Source organism: Empidonax traillii, unplaced genomic scaffold, assembly GCF_003031625.1.
Source record: "Empidonax traillii isolate 1590-97213 ecotype Southwest subspecies unplaced genomic scaffold, ASM303162v1 scaffold83:size2986645, whole genome shotgun sequence".
NCBI lineage: Eukaryota > Metazoa > Chordata > Aves > Passeriformes > Tyrannidae > Empidonax > Empidonax traillii.
Window position 1 is genome coordinate 557,915 of NW_020955276.1, and position 23,898 is coordinate 581,812.

At 39.2% G+C, this 23,898-nt stretch overlaps 1 protein-coding gene across 1 annotated transcript in view; it reads right to left on the bottom strand.

The window, feature by feature from the left end:
* GLDC (glycine decarboxylase) overlaps nt 1-9,895 on the bottom strand; it is a 43,901-nt gene extending 34,006 nt beyond the window's left edge. The window contains exons 1-2 of the mRNA XM_027881061.1: nt 9,612-9,895; nt 9,448-9,526 (exon numbers count right to left, since the gene is read on the bottom strand). Coding sequence (XP_027736862.1) covers nt 9,448-9,526; nt 9,612-9,824 — 292 coding nt within the window. The 5' untranslated portion in view covers nt 9,825-9,895. The remainder of the gene's footprint in view (nt 1-9,447; nt 9,527-9,611) is intronic.
* Between the last annotated feature and the right edge of the window lie 14,003 nt (nt 9,896-23,898).

Genomic DNA, 23,898 nt, shown 5'->3' on the forward strand with positions numbered 1-23,898 from the left:
GGTTTCAACCAACGTGGAAAGAATTGTGAGAGAAACAGCTGCAGGCAAAAGGCTTATGAAGTCCTTCTTGTGCTAACACAATGTACATTTGACCCAGGAGAGATCCATCTTGCACACGCATTAGAATCTACCTCGGCAGGCACTTTTTATTAGCTAAACCTTGCAGAAGCCATAGCCATCCATAATTGTGATTTAATGTTTCTAACAGAGTCATATTTGCACAAACTAAGCTCACACCAAGCACCCAGGAATAATTTCTTTGTATTAAAAAACTTTATTTACCCGCATTTTCCCTAAATAGCTGATAAAACAGTTCTTTTAATTCAATTTTAGTATGCTTCACCAGTTTATAAAAAAAAAAAAAAAGTGTTAATAGAGTATTTCTAGCTTAAGAAATTCTGAATGAGATTAACTTTTTAATGAGCTTGTCAATCTAGTTTGAAAAAACTACAACACAATGATTCTGAAGTACTGAGAAGGAAGGCATTTTCACTCCCTCATTCCCCCAACCATAGTTTACTCTTTGGTCTTGTTTCTACATACTTCTCAGTGTCCTGAAGGCTGTGCAAAAATCACATTGAGTCAACCCAGTCCCAGTAGTCAACAAATAATGCTACCCAAAATCTGCCAAAGGGCAGTATCTACAAAATATATTAGTAGCTGAGGATGAAGAAAGGTGGTCAGTAGACTGTCTCAGGATCATGCAGAGAGGCAAGTCTGATCAGCCTAACAGACCTGAGTGGAACTGTAAACCAATCTTCCTAGGTAAGGGGAGCAGATCTTTTTCCTTCCTCTTCCAACTCTGACCCCAGAGTGTATTAGAGCTGTACTAGTGCAGTTACACCAAGATCTGTTCATTCTGCACTTCAACTTGGAAAACAGACTTGGTGATACAAGGCCAAGCAAATCACGAAAAGTAGAATAGTTTGGACCTTAGATGTCTCAAAACCTATTTTCCCTCTGTAAGTTACACTAGCAAGAGGGATCGAGTCAAAACAGTTAATTCTCTGGAATGTGATGGCAAATAATTATTAGGTTTTGAATTAACTTCTAGTGCAGTCATGAACAAGGATATTAGAGCTTTACCTCTGATTTCCAAACCTGTTTCTTTGTTTTTTTTCAAATTGCTACTGTTGCATTCCATGTATAAAGACTAATTTTTTTCAAAAATATTCTGGTATTCAATTAATTTCTTCCACAGCCACATTACACCTCTCACAGTTATTTTTTTACTGGTTTTCAGTTAATTTCTTCTCTGCCTTTTACTCAGTGTAACCATTAGATCTAATGTATAAAGACTGATTTGTTAATTTCAGTAAACTGCAATTTTTTTTCTGGACACTCAAGAGTTATATGCTTACAGGCTTGAAGTCAGCAATGTCCAGGGCAAAATTGCTAAAGTGTAGTGAAAAGCTCCATTCCTCAACAGTCTTCCCACACAGTTAATACTAGACAGATGCACTTGTTTGTTTTTTTAAGTGAGAGTCTAACACTGTAGAGACCTTCCTCTACCACTTGCAAACCCAAAGTTTAATGAAAGACAGTTTGACTGCAGTTTCAGAGGAAGGCTTCTATTCTTGCATAATTCAAACATCAGTGATTTCTTGGAAATGGTAATGAATTTCCAAATGCAGTTGAAGGCAGAAGTTGGCTGTCATTTAACTTGCTCAATGTCACAAACAAAAATGCACTGAGTGCGATTTCTGCACTAAACACATACCACAAATACTGTACAATATGCTCAATAGCATTTTCTTTGTTTGCCCAACTGAGTGTTTCTTCTAGAGTCATTTCTCAGCAACTGCAGTGAACAACCACTATGTGCAGCCACTTAACTTGTGCTGGAGATCTCTGAAACAAACCTGCTTCCAAACCCATTGAAGACACAAAGCCAAAAGCCTTGTGAGACTGCAAGCAGCTTAGGCAGTAATTGTGCATAAGAGTAGAACCACATCTCACTGAGAGTACCTGCACTGAAGATTCTAACACTGAATAGATTTTCAATTATTACATTTTAATGAGCTACCTGCTAAGACATTTACACAACTAATTTTAATCAGGGTGGTAAAATGCTGGAGGCCACACTCCTCTCCCTCCTCCTTTACCTCTCTCACCCTGCTCCTTTGGTCACTTATGAAGGCAATGGCAGCAATACAGCTCAAGTATTCATCTTCCACACTTGGCATGCCCCTTTAAAGAGACCTGGGATGAAGTTTTCTTCCCCTATGCCTTACACTGCCTTGAAGAACTTCATCATGTCCTTAGGAAGTTCATAAGCAACTGCACTCCTGAGTAGAGAAAGTCAACAGCCCCTGATTTATCTATGCAAGCTGACTTACTTATGACCTAACATAAATCCATGTAGATTTCATTAATTCAGTGTTTGCTTTATGCTGATAGGGTTCTGAATTCAAGCAAAACTGATGTAGGCAAAGGCAAGAGAAATGATGTTGGAGTCCTAAGACCAGAAAACAAGGCAATGAAACCATTCTTATCAGTATGCCCTGCACTAACAGGAGGGGCTGGAGGAGATGCAGCCAGGCTCTTTGCAGCTGTGCTGCGTGCACAGCAGGAGCGCGAGAGGCTCAGGCTGGAGATGAGGAGAGCTGGGCCCGTGAGGACAGCCCAGGGGTGGAGCTGGGTCTCCATCCTTGGGAGTTTCCTGTTCTGACAGGGTAAAGCCCTGAGCAGCCTGGTCTGAGCCCACAGCTGAGCCTGCTGACCCGGGTTCCCGCTGGCCTGAACAGGACCCTGTGCCTCTGTCAGTAGCCTTATTTCCCACTCCATCACACCTAGGTTTCCTCAGTCTATTCCCATAAAGTTGTTTTTGTAAGGTGTCTAACTCTTTATTGAGCACTTTGTAAATAATTAATGCTAATATAAAGGTAGATGAATGTAACCACAAGAGTGATCTTATGCATGCTTAAAATTAATTTTCCAATTCATAATGAAATTGCTAAGTTTCCATTTTGGTCCATAAAGGTGTCATGAAACACAAAAAATTACAGACTTTTTCTGCTATATGTAGTATATAACTTGGATAATATATAGTGGAAATAGTGTATTATTGTAAATAATTTCTTTAAAACTAAAACACAAGAAGACTAGTATTTCTACGAATTTGGAGATACATGATCCAAAAAAACCCCACAGCTTGAGAGATTTTGGATTGTGTTCTGATTTCTTTTTTTTTTTTTTAATTCTTCCCAGCAATGGGTGAAGTTAAGAAGTAATATGCAAAATGGGGAAATCAAAGGGAAAGAAAAATTTACTATACTTAAATAATGGTTGGACCCTGGCCTTTACACTCAGCTGTTTGTTTCCAGTTTTCTGAGACTAAAAGGTTGAAATGCCTTTATCATGAATTCATTTTATTGCCTGTACAATAAAAATTCTTTAAAAACCTTATTCAGCAAAAAATAAAATTGCCGGCTAAGTCACGGCAGTTGAACTTTATTCCCCTCATTAACTGATTAAAATTATGATCAAAGACAATATTCAGAATAAAGCAGTGATCCTGCAATATTGCTTTCCTGTAACTGGGGAAAATTCACTGAGAGTCCCAGCAGTAGTTCTGTGAGGACACTTCAAGATTACTATGTCTAAAGGTAGCAAAGGTAAAATATATCACAAAAATAGTAGGGCATGAATTATGAGATCATAACACAGTAACACTTATTTCTGCTAGTGTTTTTGTGGTTAGCACAGTAGAGTTACCTTGAACTTTTGAGATACCTGCAAAATAATATGGTACCAGCGAAAGAGAGAGAGAGTCCAAGCTGTATTACTTAAACCTTACAACACAAAAGGGAGGTGACTATTTGTCTGATATAATTTTATTCACTTTATGTCAGATCTTAAAAAAAAAAAATCTTACTTCTGAGATCAAGGAAGCATGATCTTCAGAACAACTGATGTAAGAAAAAGCACATTAATTTATTTCTTTCATTTTAATAATTAATTTAATCTCTGTTTAAATAATTAAAAATCAGTCAGATTATATTGAAGCACACCAGTTCCAAAGAACTATCAGACACATAATAATGCTGTAGGACATCACAAGGAAAGTGCCCATTTCAGGTGCTGTGTCCAACCAGCAACTACAAGATATGGAAAGAAAACCAACAGTATCTATTGCCCTGCCTCTTCCTACTGCTTTCACTCAGGCCACCTGCACTCTCCCAGCCAGTCTGGATGGCAGAAGCAATCTGAGGATGCCGCAAGGAGCGGAAAGCATGGACAAGCTAAGAGCCAGCAAGATGCCTGCCTTTCTCTTTTCTACCCCCAGGGCCTGCTGCCTTTCAAAAGAGCAGCAGCCTGAAAGTGCCGTGATGAGGAGGAGCAACGAGGAGGACCAACATGTGAGGGGCAAAGTGCCAATGGTGGTAATGCAGGTTGCTGCACTACCTGTGGCAACACTGCAGGGTAACAATTCCCCCTGCTACAGGCATCCAAAGCTACAGTGTGGACTCCAGCAGCGAGGAATCCAAAATAACTAAATCAGCTCTAAAAATCTGACTGACATTATCAGATGATTATAAACTCACACATAATTAATTTTTAATTGGCATTTTAAAGATAAAATCCTAGTTAAAGTAGATTCAACTACATAAAGAGTAGTTGAATTTGAAGATACAAATAGTCTTGTTACAATATGACTGCTTCTGAGCAGTATTGCTTCTAATAACATTTAGACTGGAGACCAAATTGCATTCTTACACAGATTTTAGAAATTAATGTTTATAAATTCTAAAATTTGAGAATGAAACTGGGAATATTTGGAAAAACAAAATTATGGCAGAGTTTGTAGATTTATTTTTTAATGAAAACTTTTTAAAAATTCAAATCCTGAACTAAAAAGCAGTAATACACAACATGTGCACAAAGCAGCCTACCCATAACATAAAGATGGACACACAATGGCAGCATTGCAGGGATAACTACGTCTGATACAGACAGTAGGTTTGTAGGGATAAAGTAAAGAGGATTACGCTTATATAAGATAATCTTTTACTTCAAATGGGTCAATCACTACATTTGTGCTAAAGCACATTCAATACTTAAAGAAAAGCTTACTTACTGTAACATTGGGGAAAAAGCTCTGTAATACCAGCTGATCACAATTAAGTATCAAACAGACATCTACCTTTGTTGTAAATATTGACTGAATAGAAGTTCCATGCCAAAATTACATTTTTCCTCAACTATATCTGCAGGAAAATCTAACTGTAAAAAAAGCTCCTCTTCCAGAATCAAGCTGAGGTAAAGGACTGCAATTTACTGTTAGTGGAAATCAGACATTGTGCTGTTTCACCTCAACTGGCTTTCAGTGGCATGTTTAGGTGATTTTACAATACTGTCAGTGGGCTCATGGCAGCAGACATTTTTAAAATGGCTCTTTTCTGGTTAGAAAATGGACATTGATGGTTCTGTCTTGAACAAAGTACTTCATTTCAGAAACCTCTTAGCACAACAAACATTCTTTCTCTCCTTCATCACTGACCATGTTAGTACAGCGAAAGAATCTGCCAATATAGGGATAATTATTGCAACCGAATTTCTAGTGTAGATGCAGTACCAGCAAAGCTCAGCATTTACCAGAATGGCTACTTCTTTCATACATTAGCAAAACAAATCACATAATCATTTATGTTAGAAAAAACCTCCAAGATCATCAAGTCCAACCTTCGACAGATCACCACCTTGTCAACTAGACCGCAGCACTAAGTGCTGTCCGGTTGTTTCTTAACAATTCAGGGATGGCAACTCCATCACCTCCCTGGGCAGCCCGTTTCAAGGCTTAACAACACTTTCAGTAAAAAATTTCTTCCTGATGTCCAATTTGAACCTCCCCTGGTACAACCTGAGGCCACTTGCTCTATTCTGTCACTAGTTGCCTAGGAGAAGAGATCCTCACCTGGCCTACAATCTCCTTTCAGGTACTTGTAGAGAGTGATAAGGTCTTCCTCAAGCCTCCTTTTCTCCAGGATACACAACCCCAGCTCCCTCAGCTGCACCTCCTAAGACCTGTGCCCCCGACCTTGCACCAGCTTTGCTGTTTCTCTAAACACACGCCAGCACCTCAATGTCCTTTCTGGAAAGAGGAGTCCAGAACTGGACACAGGATTCAAGGTGCAGCCTCACCAATACCGAGTACAGTGGGATGATCTGTTCCCTTGTCCTGCTGGCCACACTATTGCTGATTCAGGCCAGGATGCCATTGACCTTCTTGGCTACCTGGGCATATTGCTGGCTCATGTTCAGCCACTGCTGAGCAGCAACCCCAGCTTCTTTTCCTCCAGGCAGTTTTCCAGCCACTCTGCCCCCAGCCTGTAGTGCTGCCTGGGGCTGTTGTGACCCAAGTGCAGGACCTGGCACTTGGCCTTATTGAACGTCACACCACTGGCCTCAGCCCATCGATCCAGCCTGTCCAGATCTCACTGCAGAGCCTTCGTATCCTCAGGAAATGTCCAGTTAAGGTTAGAGGCTTTCCCTCTCTGCATATTATGTCCTTTAGGGAAGTAACGAAGCTTGATTCTTCCACTGAAGAGTAGGTCTGTGCTAAATGTCTCAGAAAGACAACACAGGTACAAAATGATTTTGCTTCTACTGTATTCAGAGGTTTTATTTATCATCAGTGGAATATGCAATGCCATTTAAAACAGCCCTTTAATACAAGCTGCATCTATAGAAGCCTCTTTTTTCTTTTTTTTTCCTGCTATTTCATACACCCAGTCGACTGATTTTCCATCTTTTAGACAACTTGTTATGTTACACTACCAATCTGTAATACAATCTTTCCTACTGGCAGACCTGATCAAAATTTGAAGATATGCATATACATCGAACGTATACATCAAATATACACACTTGAGGTGAGGTCTAAAACCCAAACATAAATCCAGAGACCTTCGAAACTCACCTGGATGTACTTTTCATGGTGTGTGCACAGTTTTCTTGGACTGCATGTCTAGTTCTATCTGTAAGCATTGACTTCAATGAGACTCCAGTGTAAGCTCATCTGTGTTTATTATTACAAAGGAGCAGCTCTAGCACAGCTGATTTGTTCAGCCGCACTCTAACTTGTGAAGTCACTATTTTTTTAATTCAAGTTATACAGACCAGTGGAAATGTATATTTAAACCACTAGGAATTGCTGTATTAGAAATTTTATAAATGTTGAAGGTCACTGAGTGACACGTTTTGCATTGTCTTGTCCATTAATTTTATGTGCGAGTTTGGGGGACAGTGGGAGTAAAACTGGCTTCATACAAATAAAAAGATGTTTAAAATAGAATACAGTTTTTGTGACACTTTCCCAATTTTGCTATTTCCCTCTAATACAAGGGATATGATAGAAAAATAATGATGCACCATACTCACACATGAAATCCCACCCTGATGAGCGGACATTATTCTCTCTAATGATACATTAACAAGGAAGCAAGTTTCACTCAGACTAGTGTCCTGGGCAAAAGATGTTCAATGTGACATTGCACAGCTTTAAGCTGAGGCTTTTAACTTTTCTTTTGCAAGCTGTGGAGTTTTCTGCCACCAACGCAGTGGAAAACCAGTGATAAACAACTACACAATAATTACAAAAGACAGTTCAGCACATTGGCTGCAGAAGAAAAAAGTAATGTGCTGAAAAAAGTTTTCTGTACCTCATGCAAGCATCTCTTTTGAAAATTCTCTGTTGCATGCTGTGCAATGTGAGACTCTGCATCACGGTCACATTCTTTCAAAGCTTACTCTAAGGGGACAAGAACAGCATAGCAAGTGGAGCAAAATGCCAGTGAACTAAATACACTGTTAGTTAATGAGGTCCTGTTGCACAGTGAGAACTTGCATACAACAGAATAGCAACTAATGCACAGATATGTAGCAGACTTCCATTCCAAAACTGTTATGCAAATCAGCATTAGAGCTCTGCATCAAGATTTTGACTTAGGTTGACATCACCGATTTAGTTTTCAATAATGTATAACTATTTTAATGTCCAACTGTACTGTATCCCTTTTATGTTTATTTGGGTAATGTACAATTTCATAAGAGTATCATATTAATTAATAATAATTTTTTTTAAACAAGAAGAAAGCTTTTTAAGACGTAATTGAAGCACCTCGATTAAAATATATTAACCAATAGGAAAATATGTCAAGCAATACTTTCAGCATAAAGTATTCTGTCTTTATAAAGACAGAAGAAGGTGATTAAATTCTGCTTCTCTACCCAGCTGCTCCCCATTTTAATAAGATGGGAAGTTATGAAAAAATAAAATTCCACTGTACTAATAAAGAATTTTAGAAGTAGAAACTTTCAGTCCCTATTGAATCCCTCCTGGCTAGAATCTGTCTTTTCAGGGTCTAGTATTCCTGGCTGTTCATTGTGGCACTGCCTCTCGCTCGTGATGTCATCTTGGAGTAACCAGATTGAACTGGCCGGGAACCTCACCGGAGCTGCAGGCCTGAAGTTTACACTCAAATTACAGCACACAGATGAGCAATGAGAAAATGCCAGAGAGAGGGATCAAGTTTTCTACAAATCAGACAAAGGATCATCACACAAAAACGAAGTTAATACTGATGTAATTGATTCCCCTTTCTGAATGGCCACTGAGCTTTGTTAGTTTTAGTGCAATTGTTTAGCAAGGGGGATTTTTAAGCGTTCCTTTCACTCACGGGATTTCCAGCATGATGTTCACAGATATCTCTCAAGATTACAGTTATGAGGTAGAAATTTTGTGCTGTGCATGCTTTTAAAAACATAAATATCTAAACTCTCATCAAGTCACATCAAGTTTTCTTCAGCAATTTACTGAATTATTGTAGTGTCACAACAGCTGGATCAAATGTTTTGTATTCCTCCAGATGGACTCATCAGATGGACTCAAAATGCTGGCCATTAGTCTACTGTGTATCCATAATACGGAGACATGGGGTTTTAGTGTTATTTAAATATGCAGGTTATTGCTGGGGAGGAATAACGGATCCTGCAGACACGTAAGTCCTAACAAAAGACAGTGGACCATTTGAAGCTACAGTCCACGCTAAGGGGACGATTTTTAGTCACACTTTTCCCTTGGTGTCAGGCTCTTGGCACAAAGAGAAGTCTCTGTAGCACTTGAGCTCCAAAACGTGCTTTTGGGCAATCCCTGTCTGCTACACCCGTTTTCCTACTGATTTTCAACAGGAGAGCAATAAAGGCAGCCGCTGAATTACTCTGCCGAGTTGGTCGGCGAAGACTGAAGTGTCGGTGATGGTGCTGCTACGCTTATTAAAGTCTTACTTCAGCGGGAAGATCTGCTCGCTACACGTCTCGCAGGGACACCGGGGGGGAAGGGGGTGTGCACCCCAAGTCCCACCCTTGGCCTCTGGCGGCCCCCCGGGAGGGGCCGCGGGAGTGCGGGGGGGCTCCGGGAGCACCCCGGGCCATGTGGTCACTTACAGACGTGGTCATCCATCCTCAGCGGCCTCCGGAGCCGGATGCTGGCCGGAATGGTTTTGTCCATCAGCTCCTCGACGCTCTGCAAAGAGGCGACGGCACGCCGTGGTTAGCTGCGCAGAGCCCTGGCGGCAGGACTCCGGCCCCCCGCCCCGCACGGCGCCTACCTGCACCCCGACGGTCTGCAGCATCTCCCTCTTCTCCTGCTCCCGCGGCCCGATGTGCCGCCGGGAGAAGTCATCGTGCCGCGGCAGGAGCTGCTCGATGCACCGCGCCGCCTCACCGCCGCCCCAGCGCCGCTGCCCCCCCGCCGCCGCCCGCAGGTGCCCCGTGGCCCCGCGGGCCGCCAGCCGCCCCCAGAAGCGCCCGCAGCTCTGCATGGCCCCGCCGCGCAGCCCCCACCGCCGCCGGGCACTGCACTTGTGTGCGGGGGGCGGTGCGGAGCGGCCCCCGCCGCCGGCGCCAATGGGGCCCAGGGGCGGTGCCGCGCTCGGCCCGCCCCGCCACCACCTGCCCGCCCGCCCGGCACGGCCCTGACCCCCGCCCCGCCCCGGGACGGTAGCCGAGCATCCCTGCGCGCGTCTCGGGGCACGTTTGCCCGGGAAAGAGCTCTCGTCCGTAAGAGGCTTGCTCGAACAGGAGAAAAGGGTTTCTGTGTTTCTGCAGCAGAGCGTATACTCGCGTTCGAGTGGCGAGCTTGAGAAGCAACACGTCACTATCCTCAACTGTTGCTGCTATGTGTCGGTGTGTGCGTGTCTGTGAACTGTAGTACTTTTGGTGATGTTGTTCTTAGCGAGAGGAGAGGTAACTGGTACTCGCTTTCCCCCCTCTTTCAGTTCTGTATCTCTGAGGATATCAGCATAGTCGCGAAGCTGTATCTTTATTTATGAACAGAACCAAGTGTAGCCACTTTGAAGACATATATTTACATCAACGTTTAAATAGAATAAGAATGGGAAGAAAAAAATATTTCCAAGATACATATTGGTTTCATCTTAATTGTATCACAGATGTACTGTATGTCTTCTGAATTCACGGAGATAACTTATCACTACTTCCAAACCTAAAACTAAATTTACTTTGCAGCAAAGATCACTGACTCATGCAAGCTCCCTATTCCTGTAGTAAACATGGAATTACTCCTCTGATATAATCTGAGTTATCCTAACTACTCCATTATGCTGGAAATGTTACTCACAATTTATACCAGTGTGTATTTGGAGTAATGACTTTAGTCCCTTGTTTCAGAATGAGAGAGCCCCAAATTAATACACTAAATTGAGAAGCAGCTCACTTCAAACTGCAAAGCTGTTAGTTGCAAGGGTTTGTGATATAAATCCAATACGGACTTTAACAGATTGCCTTTAAAGTATAATTAAGTTTTGTTTCTCTCCTCTATGGGTATCTATTGCTTCTTAATACATATGATAGTAACATGAAAGGAGTTAAAACTTTGCTATGACTCTTAACTTGAGATAATATAACAAGAGTTAAATAGAAATATTAGAAAAATACATAAAACCCACGATATTAACAAATTAATTCCTGTTATGAATTTGTACTGAAATACATTTCTTTTAAAAGCAATTCCAAAGCTGCTTGAAACAATTTGCAGGTTTTGTCAAAATATTCCTGCAGAATGTGACCAAGTAATAAGTGTTCATAAAAATTTATCCTTTTTCTCTGGCAGGTAATATTGGCATGATATTTCAGAAAAGATAAGCTATTACAGTCAGTTTGCTTGAAATGGTGACTTTTTAATGTGAGGTCAGAGTTTTATAGTTGCCTGTAGTGGTATAGGAAGTGAAGTCTGGAGGGAAAACAGAAGCATCCTAAGCATCCCAAACTACGTACTGCCTATCCACAATTCTTCCTCTTCCAGAAGTAACCCTCGTTTTGGTTCAACTTGAAAACTATGCTTTGGAGCAGGAAGACTGGAGAGATGATCCAGTGAACTGTGAAGTGATGTCAAGGGATGCCCACTTCTGGGAAGCACCACATCTGGAGTGGTTTGTTAATACTTTCTTATTAAGAAACTCAGCACAGACTTCACCTTAGCATGGGCTGTGAGCAATCACTGTGGTAAGGATACAAGCCTGGCTTATTAAACTGTGCTTGATTAGTTAGCCAGTTCTTTAGTTGCTGCTAAAAACTGTACTATGGCCTTAACAAGCACATGGCAATCTTGAACAAGAGATGCAATAGAAAATGAAACTCAAAATGATATCAAATGTGAACAGTGCTTTGATGTCAAAACAACAAAACCTAGCTAATCTTGTAGCTTCAAATAAACCTATCACTTAAAAGTACGTGGCTAACAAAAACAGTTGCTTTCATTTCTACATGTACATCAGCAGAAAGAAGGAGGTTTCCTGGAAGAGAGGACAGGATTGCAAAACTGCGTCTTGCTATTATTACAGCAATTTCTCCAGAGCTCAGAGATGCTATATCTTGGCCTGATGAGCTGACCATGTGAGTTGCTACGCAGCTGCTAGGGATGTTAGGTTTGTAAAATAAAGCACAAGACTCTCAAGGGAAGTGCCTTATACCTTTTAAATTAAAGTGACATGGTATATGTACTTTTTTTAACACTGATGTTATTTCACTTTGTAAGAATAACTTGACTCCAGTTGTGATTTAGTTAAAGACTCTATTACAGTTCTAATACTACAAAGTTTATGGGTGGTGTTGGAACTATGATTCTGCACTCTCTTTTAATTATGGACTACCACAATGAGAAAATTGTGCTGTATTCTTTTAAGATTCACTTCATTTTCCTTCCATAACCCACAGCTGAAAGTCTACACCAGCTGATATGCCTCTGCACCACGGTATCACAGAACACAGAGATTGTGTCAGATTACATTGTTATGTATAATAACAGCCTATTTCTGACACTGGCCAGTTACAGCTACCTAAGGAGGAACATGAGTAGGACAAAATGATGTACTGATACCACCAATCTGCAGTACTTCTACGATTAGTTATCATCCTGGGATTTCTGCATTCAGTAGTCCTTAACTTTTTTCCCAAATTTATTCAGCTGACCACTGAACCCATGTAAACTGTTATTGGAATAAGCATAACAGTTTATTATCAGAAGGAGATGTATTATAATCCTTCATTCTCTATCTACTACTCCTTAAAGAAAAGCTCTCATAATGTTAAAGCTATTACAACAAGTGAAACAAAACAAATCATGCACAAATCATTGTTGATTTCTGTCCTGATGCAAGATTTGTTCTGTAAAAACTCCTCAATAGAAGGAAAATTTTTAGCTGTTTAAATTACCATCACCATGGTTGTTCCTGCCTATGGGCTTATACTGTAAAGATTGCTGCCTTTTAATTTGAGACATCTTTATCACAGGTTTTCTTTCTGTTCAGTAAATGTTTAATCTGTAACATGATTCTTTGCTTCGAGTAAGATTTGAAAAGTAGTACTACAACTGTCATTACGTAACAAAAAACACAGCTTCTTGTCCACCAATGTCTGCAAGTCCTTGTCCTCAGGGCTGCTCTCAATCCATTTTCCACCCAGCCTGTATTTGTGCTTCAGATTTCCCTGATCCAGGTGCGGGACCTTGCACTTGGCCTTGTTAAACTTCATGAGACTCACACAAGCCCACCTCTCAAGCCTACCCAGGTCCCTCTGGATGGCATTTCTTGTGTGAGCAAATGGCTGAAGAAAGCAAGTGTCTGAAGGTTTTTATGGTACTAGGTGTTAGTATGTTTTTTCCATGTCCTCTAGAATCACCGAGGTCCTGCTGTTCTTTCAGACCAGGTGTTCCAGGAGTAAAGGGTGACTCCAGGGAATGGTCCCACAAAATCTACTCCTAGCAGGGTAAGCCAGGTGCTGGTGGTCGATCCATTGGCAGTCCCAGGCAAGAGATGAGCTCGGTTCATTCAGAGTCTCCAGTCAGGAGCAAAAGCAGATGACACCAGAGATAGGACTACAGGCAAAGTTTCATCTTGATTCTGAAGTCCATTCAGGAGACAGAGCTAAAAATAGTGTGCAGTGGACATCTGAGAGACCAGTCCAGGACAATAACTAGCTAGTGTGTATGTTTAAGGTCTATCCAGATCATGGGGCCAGACTAGTTTGCAGCTGAGCATATGGCAAGATATCTGAGGGTCTGAGGCTGAGGCGAAATTGAGACCCTGTGTTCACAAGCAGTGTGTGCATGCCCTGGGTGAGGCTGGTCAGTGTCAGTAGTTTCTATAGGTGCATTTAGTGTCCTGACTTTCTCCTGTAGTTAGGTAGAGACTCTTTGCAGATTGGTTTTGCCCACAGGCTTTTAAATTATTTAAAGAATCACTGAATAATCCAGTCCTCTGGTCAAAAAAGTCTCTTAATCCTTCAACAAAAATAAAATCTTTTTTGTAGTTCATTTTGCTTTTATATTTGGAGTTGGGGATATCCACAGAAGAGATAAAGGGAATTAACTCCAATCACCACTGGTTTGATCTTCATCTGCCACCTTACTCCTTCACTGTGCAACTAAGTGAACTGCCAGACATCTCTATGACACGTAGCCAAGCAGGGCAGCTGCTGCTGTGTCTCCATGGCAAACACACCTCCTTCCTGAAAACTGACAGATTACAGTCAGTTAGGTGTTTTGGGGTTTTTTCCTTGTTATCACTGTAAATCCTTACAAATGCCTACCAATGTCCTCTGTACAGCTTCCAAAGGAGAAGGCCAGGAGGATCTACACTGGATTTGTTACCAAGTTAGAATTATTTGCTGCTGAGTGGGTGATTTTCTAGTCTTTGTCACTTGCTATTGTTTAAGTTGGTTAAAAGGTAAGCTTGATAGACCTTCAATGCAAATTCAGTTACTTAATATTGGATACGTTAAACCTTTTATCACGTTGTTTGTGTCCATTGGCTTTTAAATACTGAACTTGGCTATATGATTAGAGTTATACGATTAGAGCATTGCCTATGTAAATGGAGGTGTTATCTACTATGAATACCTATGTATTAGACATTGAATTGCAATAATTTCTATTGGCTAATCTAGTTTTATTAGGCAATAAAAAAGTTCTCTCTGGCACAGAGAGAACTGTATACTGCTGACCCTAACAGGTGTATCATGACAACAAGGTACTGAGAGATATTCTTTGGGAAATAAACGTCTGACCTCTCTTATTCTTATCTAAGAGTTAAAGGTATTATGCAACAGAGTAGGCAGATTTTGCAAATTCAGGAATTCTAAAAGGTTAGGTGGGGTTTTTTTTCCAGAAGACTAACTTTTGCATATGCATTGGGTTTTATTTTGTTATTTTTACAGTAGAAATGGAATTATTATCTTTGTTTGAACCTCAGCTAGCACACCAATTCAAACTACTGAGATGACAGCTTCAGCAAAGACTTAAGTTTTCTTTCAAGAAAAGATCCCAGGTGTCTGTCTAGATTTTCAAACCAACAGATGTTAATGAAACCAAGCATTAGCTTGAAAACACTGACTAAAAGTCCTCCTCCCATTACAAGATTAGGTCACAGTTCCTCATCTTTCAGTATGTTAGTCTTTTCCCAAATTTGATCAAGATCCCCCAGCAATAAAAACACATTTTCTTCTGCTCTGTTTGAGGTAAAGCTTTATGAATTCCTCTTTATAAATCACAGAAGCTCCAATAAGGGCATACTTTTTCCTCTTTGCAGAAGAGAAGAAATCCTGCATTTCCTTAGGGGAAATCCCCTTTTAGGGGAGTTTCTGAGTCCTCATCTGCCTAAAGAGGGCTGCTGCTTCTGGACCTGTAACGATTTATGATTTTAAGAGATCACTTAAACCAGTTCTGTAAATGCAGGAAGTGATTCCATCAAAACATACTTTCTGTCAGGTTCTAGGTGGCCTATAATCAGTTAAGACATTTTGTTTGGTCATAGTCTGACTACATGTACGCATACACAGGTTTGTCCATATAAATGCAGATGAAGTTCAAGTTTCTGATTGAATCAATGTGAGATTTTATTATACCATGTCCAGCCTACAAATAGGGATGAATTCATTCTTGGGTGAATAAGTTTTCTGGCCTGCCAAGGGATCACAGAAGGTGAGTATCACAGACAGTATGAGGCAGGAAAGCAGGACAGCACAGCAGCTATACGAGAGTGAAAGAAATGGATCTGGTTCTTCTGATAACCAGCTAGAATCTGCACAGGTTGATTCTGCTATCTTCTTGAAGAACATTTGCAATTGATTAGAGTATCTGATATTTTGAAAACTCCTAATGAACATATCTATGTGATCTCTTAAACATAGACCAAGGTTGAATCAGCACTGAAAAATCTGTCTCTGAAATCAAAACTGAATAAATACTTTAATGTTACATAATATCTTAGTTAACATATAACTTAGAAAAATATGTAGATGTTGCAATGGCCTAGTCATGGTATTAGAGATCTTTTTGCTGTTCCTGTATAAAAAATAAAAATGAAAACTACCAAACCTGGCTAAAATATAAGCTTTTTAAAAGGACTGGTTCACACACATTTACTAGAGGCTTCTTAGGACTCAGCCACACCTCCTCCAGTCATCTCAGTCACTGTAAGCACGCTTTACCTTGCACTGACGTGACCTGACCATGACTTCCCATTCACTTACATTCCTTGAATCCCTCGGGGATTGCACATGATTTGTGCAGCCATGATTCTGCAGCTCTGGCTAAAGAGCCATGCATTAATGTTGATTTTGTGTAGTAATGCATTAACATACTGTGCCTCTTTACAGAACTTTAAAATAATAATGACCCTCAACTAATTCAGGAATTTGTTATTTAGTGCAGTAGCATGAGGCAAAATCCTGACTCAGGTGGAGAATGAACAACTCTCAGACTTTGGAGAACAAGTGGGATGGCAGGCTGCTACAAGGAGATGAAAAGTGCAGCTTGGGATATCTACTTGACAGATTTAAAGGAAATGCTGGTCACAGTATGGTTTATTTGGAAAAAGGGTGATGGAAGAAGAAATTGGTGAGAGTAGAAACTGAGCAGTGGCAAAGAGTAAGAGAAAAGAACTGAGAGAGAGTTAAGAATAACAGTGAGTGTAGTGCTGGAAAAAAAGTCAAATAGTTACCTATTCACTAAATAAGGTATGTGTCCTAGGGAGAAAAGAGTGACTTTAAATATTCTAAACATGTGTTCTAATGCATATGTCTAGAGACTAGATTAAACTTGCAAAGAAAATCCTAAATCTTTATTTAATGATTTTCAGTGTTGCATTTTGTTTGGATGTAAAGTATAGCTGATAGGTAATTATCTGTAATTAAAATGGCACGGAATTATACAACAGTGGAGGAAGCTGAGAAACTTCAGATGCTACTTACAATTCCTTTGCTGTTTTTAAAAATAATGATGATAAAGAAAGGATACGCTATTTCATATATTTTTCTCATTACAGACACTCTTCCAAGGGATGGCATGGGAAAATGTTAACTAATGGACAAACAGAAGCAAGATCAAGCTGGAATTTTCATAGTACTAGCTTCTGAAAATTATATAGTTATAGAACTCTATACCTGTTACCCATGAATTTATCTGAAATGTGCATCTTCCAATGGACACTGGCTTAATTAAGGGTAGCCTGTTATTTTACTACAGTTGTGATGAGAACATTAGGGATTACTATCTTCTAACAGTGCTAATATGTTAGCCTGCCTAAGTGCAAATATTTAAAATGTATCTTCTCTGTTCTTATGTTTACCAATTGCAAAATGGCATTATGCAACTCCGTCTTTGCTAATCTTTTAAAAAAGCTGAATTAAATAATAGGATCTACTCACCTTTACTTTTTACTTGATAAAGTTTTCCATGAATCAGACACAGGGCCTCTGAAAATTTTACAGAAGATAAGAGCACAATCACACTTCCTTATCTGAATGACAGCTGTTTTGTAAAACAGTGTACCACTACAGTAACCTCTGCCATGTGATCTTAAGGAGCTTCCAGAAACAAAAACCATGACCCTCCTTACTGTTTTAACAGAAGACTTGCCTTCTGTTGATCAACATCAACTCTAGAACATAATCAAAAGATAGAAATATGTCTTTCCAAAGAAACAATCTAGGCTCATTGGTAGCGAATACACTGGGCAAGGAGTACTGGCTAATACAGTCTGTACCTTCTTGCCTAAGCAATTTTTGTCAAGGTAAGCAATATGCACTGTTAAATGGGACTTAGTACTCAGAAGCTTTTAAAGTAATGAAGTGCAACAGTGACAGTGAAATAAAAATAATAGAATAATGTTGCTTTCCTGGTCAGTTCTCATTAATCCATTTAGTCACATATGAAATAATTGAAGAATTAAACTCAGGTCACCCATCATAAAGAAGCAGATAGTAAAACCTGAAAAATTCTTACCTTACTTTTTAAGTTTATGACCAGTACCAAGGAATATGTGTCAGGTTTCTCGAAGAACTTTTGTTTATAAACTAGCCTGAACATTTCAGTAACTACTAAGCACAGAATAGTAGGAGAAATTAAACGGACAATGGATGAAGAGATCTGAAATAACTGCATGGGAGTAAGAGACTTCAAAGCAATATAATCTGCAATTGTAATTGCAATCTATAATTGATTTATGAAAACATATATGAACAGTAGTATTTGTGAACACAACAATTAAATGTTCAATGAAATAGATGGCTGTCTGATGAAAAAAATGGATCATTTACAACAGCCTGTTTAACTAAAAAAAAATCTGAGAATCACAACTTTCCCTGTGGGTACCTTAGGCCATTTTCAAATGGCTTTTTATTTACTGCCTGATGAAATATGAAGTAAATAATTTAGTAGCAAGTAATGTAAAACTGATATTTCTTTTCCTTCTTCTCATTAATAAGATTCTTCATAATGTTTTTCTTAAAGAAAGACCCTTTAGAGGCCAACATGCTCTCAGTCATATGAGTATACTTAACAGAGAACGTATCACTTAGCAAGAAGTAAAAAGTTAATGTAAAGTCTAATCTCCATTGGTCCCCCATCCCTGTCCCACAGTGTCCATGTCTACCCCTACTCCCCAGTGACCCAGTCATATTTTGCTATATGCTCCCGTGCCCCACAGAACCTGGTGAGCTTGTTTTGACAGAGGATTTAGAAGCTGAATGCTGCTGGGTTGTGAACTGCTTTCTATACACTTGTTATGACATGAATAAATCCTAACTCTCTTCGTGATCCTTGCTTTCTGATTAATCAGTGTTCCTCTTTGCCAGTTTTAGAGATCTTCAGGGACCTAAAGGGTCATGGAGAGGACATTTGGATGGAGCAAGGGAGGCTTTTGATGGGAGGGCATCTGCTGGCTTCCCTGGTAAATAAATATTATCAGTGTGCTTGGGCTTGTGAAAGTACAAAATGTTAAATCTGAGTGTAACTTTGCATTGACTCAGAGATAGATACAAATAGTCCACAAAGCTGTAATGGATAACACTCCAGTTTTAACAATAATAATAACAACCAGAGTGAAAAACATTTGTTTCATAGTTGTCTTTAGAAATAACTATGAAAAGCACTATTTTAATGCTGACTGTCTTTCAAACTTGCTCAATTCTGTTCTGAAATGTGGCCAATATTTTGTGCTTTTGGTTTATCCAGGACTGTTGAATGACCTACAATTTTAGTTCAATAAATATAGAGTAGGTATTTGGTAGAGAGTACAAAGATTTCTATTTATTAGCAAAGTGCCTTTCTTTTACCTCTCTACTTCTGAAAAATCTCTGAAAGTGAAATCATTGTCATCATATCTTCCAAAGGTCTGGTGTTTTTTCCAGTAATTCATATTCTAACAGCAATTTCATTCCCATGTTAACCAGAACACTGCTTTTTATTTTAATGGAATATAATATTTTTCTCTTTGTAGACTGCTACAAACATTTTTTTTCCCACAAATAAAAAATAAGAATTTGAGTCTCTTCCTTCCCAGAATGGTCTCATGTGCTAAATGGAACTTGCTTCTGGTGTTTTTGTACCTTCATACTCTTTTGTAATGGTCACAGTTATGTTCAGCCTCTCTTTAGCCTACTAGATCAGTTAAGCAGTGCAAGGGTTGGTGCTAGAACCCAATAAAACAAAATTGTTTCCAGCTTCTCTGAGCTCAGGAGAGGTTGCTGTCAGAGGATAAAGTTGTCTAACCATACAAGATCAAACCTTTTCAATTTTTTCTTAAGTGTGGCATTTTTTTCTACCAGTGATCACAACTTTTGCTAAAACATATGTACCTAGAAAACAAGGACTTGATTATACTTGGTTGAGCTTCACATATAAAAAACAGAAAGAGAAAAAGGAAAGGCCAGAAAAAGCACTGAAAATCATCATGAGTTACAAACCAATAATCACAAGGGGTAAAGAAATCAACCAGACAAGAAAGGAATTCAATATTTGTACATTTCTACTCAGTTCAACAGGAAAAATACTGGAAAACAGTATTTCAAATCCTTTTCCCTTTTGGCATAAACTCTACCAAACAGGGAATAAGGTTACTTGCTCTAATGGCAACTTTTTCCTATTATTAGTGTTGTTATGGAAGAATAGCAGATTCGTGCTCCATCTTCCGAACTTAATTCAGGCTTGCAAACAGCAGCTAGACTATGTGGCAGCAGGCAGGACCCTAGAAATCCAATTCTTTTAAAACTTGCCCTCCATACTTAAGCTGGGAAAATTATTATATCAGTGGATTTCAGAGAGTCTAAAAATTACAATTATCCTTGTTTTAGTTATTTCATTTTTTCCTTACATACCTTTCCTTTTCTGCCCTTTTTTTTTTTATTTTTTTTTCTTTTTGTTCTGCTCTGCTGTCCTCAAGTGCTTTTTCTTTTCTTCAAAGTTTTCTTTTAGAGTAGTGTCATGGTTTAGAAATAGTATTCTCCAGTTTAGTGTTCCCACTGAAACCATGGGCCATTTGCTCACTCACCCCATTCCCCTTCCACCTGTGGCACACTTAGAGAGGAGAAGTGGAGGCACAAAAGGTAAAGATCACAGGTTGAGGTAAAACAACAGCAATGAGATAAGAAAACGAACAGTAACAGAAGCTATATTAATGACGGAGGGTACAAGAAAGAGGCAAATCATTCACACAGAAACAATGCCAGACTGCTGCCTCCATCATGCTATGCTGAACCAGAAGGAACCCCTTCTCCCAGGAAGAGACTGCCTTCCTGCAGCCCCCAGTAATTATATGAGGTGGTATAGAATAAACTCCAGAATCAGGACAAGTAGCCTTCCCATTGCTCTCTTATTTCCTTTGCTTAATGACACTTATCTTTTTTCTTCCTTCTCAAAGGTACAAACACCAGTCTGAGACCTCACTAAGCACAACCACGCACCCTTAACTTATAATTAATCTTCTTCTCTTTAAAACCATACACATTAATTCTAGTGCCTGTGGGTCTCTGCAGAAAGAACTATAATATTTGCTTTAAAAGAAACCCCTCAGGTAATAAGCAATACCTAACCAGACTAGCTATGGTTGGTTTTCCTATTCTGCTCCTTTTGCTATCAGATTTCATTCACACTCTATGGTTTTGTAAAACTATCTTTTATTTTTTTTTTTTTTACAGTGTTCTACTGTACCATAACACTGTGGTGATACATTTTTTAGCATTACAATTTTTTGCAGTTAACGGTAAGTGATCTGTTGGTAAGAAATGAATGGTCTTATCTCTAGCACTGCAGTATTTCACTGTTGTCAAGAAAGAAGAAATTTTATTTTTCCTTTTTTTTTCTATCTCTTCTTCGGTTCCTATTTGTGAGTTTCCTCCTCCTTCCTTGTATAATGAATCATTTCATCTTGTTAATCATGCAGGAAACATTTTTCTTTTTCTGGATTAGATTTCTGCCTAGTTAATGAGTTTGATCAGCTAACAAAAAAGTCTAGTGAGTGCTGGGAATGTCCCAAAGTGAGAGACAGAGAGAAGCATGATAAGTATTGAAATTGCAGTCTTAGTGTTAGGATTTCCACCTACTAAAAAACTTAAACAAAATAACTTGAACTTACTGAAGTGTCTTTTAATAGTTTTGACTGGAGTCGAATGTGAACTTTATCATATGGGAGTTTCTATTTTGCCAGAGTCAGGTCCTCAATCACTTGAATTTCATTATTTGTAAAATCATCTGTAAATTGTGTGTGGTTGTATATGTGTGTGGGTGCAAATGTAAGAAACACAATCTCACCTAAGTAGGAGCAAGCTGTTTGGACTGACCTAAGCAGTGTTAGGAGAAATACCCTGATTCAACACCATCCACTGCCCACCACATTTAGTAGCAAAAGATAGCAAAAGATGACACTGTACACTGTAAAAAAATTCAGCTTCTGTATGGCTACGCCTTTGAAATGCAGAGAATCTCACCTTTCATTATCAAGCTGTGTTTTAGACAGCACAGTGTCTGAGTGCAGCGAGTAATCTTACTGTTTTATTCTAACTGGGTTACTTCACCAGTGCTGCAATTCAGGTGAATAGTTCCGTCCGCATCTTCTTCCCCCAGATTAATACTCTCCGTACAGTTAATCTTGGGCCAAAAGAGTACTTTAGGACATTAACTGCAATACGACATACCTGTGTTTCCTACAACTGTCACCCCTATTAGTATGTTTGCCCCTCTGTAACTCACTCCTTCCTCCCCTATTTTCGCTGTACTGTAATACCCACCAAGTACATTTGAGCATCTGTTTGGGGCATGAACTCCTCTGTACATTCTGTAGCTCTCTGATGTAGCTATATTTCTCATATTTGTAAAGACTTAACCATTGTGTAAAACAGAGGGTAAATTTTTCCTTTTTGTTAATCTTTTGTGTATCAGTGGTGCCAATTAAGTGCACTGATGTCCGTGGAAGAACAACTTGACTCAATCCCTTTGATTTTTGCTTTTATCAGCCATTCTTTATTTCAGGCATAATGATTAAATAACAAAAAAGTGATTGCACAGAACACAGCAGAAATGGGAAAAGAGGGATTAGCTGGCATCAGGGCTCACAAAAGTGAGGACTATCAAATGAAAATCAAGTCAAATTTTATTTTGATGTTTGGTCACTCTACATGAACTCTGAAAATTATGAATTATTAAAACTTCAAATGTACAAAGATTCATCCTTTTCACGTTAATTCTGATTACTGACAAATGACAACTTACTAAAGGATTCTACACATGTAAGCTGTAGTTAACTAGAAGTTTTATGTTATGTTTACTTACATTATCTTTGAACTCCGTTGTTCTACAAAAACTAACCTTTTATGTCTCCCTATAAGATTGTAAATTCTACAATGTAAAATTTAGGTGAAAATTTTGGGAACTCCTGGTTAGTACAATTTGCACTTAATTTCCAGTGTCTGAAGAGTTTTAAACCCATTACAAATTCTAGAAATTAGTATTCTGAGGCAAAGCTTTGGGCTGTACACACTTGGTTAATTTTCCTTTATACTTGTTCTGTGAACCTGAAGGCAGAGTTATTTGAAATCCTTCCTGTATTATTATACAAAAGGGTTCCAAGGATGGTATCCCGCAGTCAGTATTTGCCCAGTAAGTGTCTACTGTTTCCTCTCTGCTGCTCTGTTTCCTTTCTTGGGCAGAGACACACTCTTCAGGACACCAATGAAAAAACCTCGCTCATTCACCTGCTCAGTTAGAAAGGATGGAAAGGACAGAATACATTTCTGGATGCAGGCTTTACAAAGGGATGTCGCTAAGTTTTCTCAGTTCAGCCCTCAAATTAGACAAGTGCAAAAAAAAAAAAAGGGGGGGGGGGACTGTGTGGTTAAATGCCACTTATTTGCAGGTTCATGTTTGTCAGGGTCTGGGTGGATTCAGAGGACAGTTTAGAGAGATTTAATTTATGGTTTAAATGTAAGTAGTTTGATTACTGACACAGTGAATCCTTACTGTCTTCCTGTTGTTGCAGTCTAAGCCGATTAGTCTCTTTTTCTGTGTGGAAGAAAGACACCTTAATTGCTTGTGGATGAGACAAAAAGAAGGTAAAGTCTGCCACCTATTGCATTCCGAAATCAAGCACAGTTTCTGCATACAGCAAGACAACATGCTGGCAACCTAGTGAGTGAAAAAAACCTCAAACTAACAAGGCAGAACTTTCTCCTCTATGGGCTGTTTAATGCATTACAGTAGATTTCTTTTCTTCTGACTGTCCTGAGTTCAGAGCAGTAGCCATCTCTGTCAATTTTCCAATAAAAAGGTTTTGGTTCCTCTAAGATACAACTTTTTATCTAAGCATGATGCATCTTGGCTCTATGCCTAATTTATAAATTGGAAGACTTTTCTACATTCAGTGAATTATTAGCATCAATAAATCAAATTCATAGAAGGTATAGAGTAGCTGGGTGAGGTATTTAGTTATACAATGTATTTGCACCCTTTTCAGGGCAAGTTTATGTACATGAATTCTTTTACTTATTTACAGGAGAGAAAAAATTCTGTGTTCTTTGTCCTTGTCTGAATATTCATCTTTACCTTGT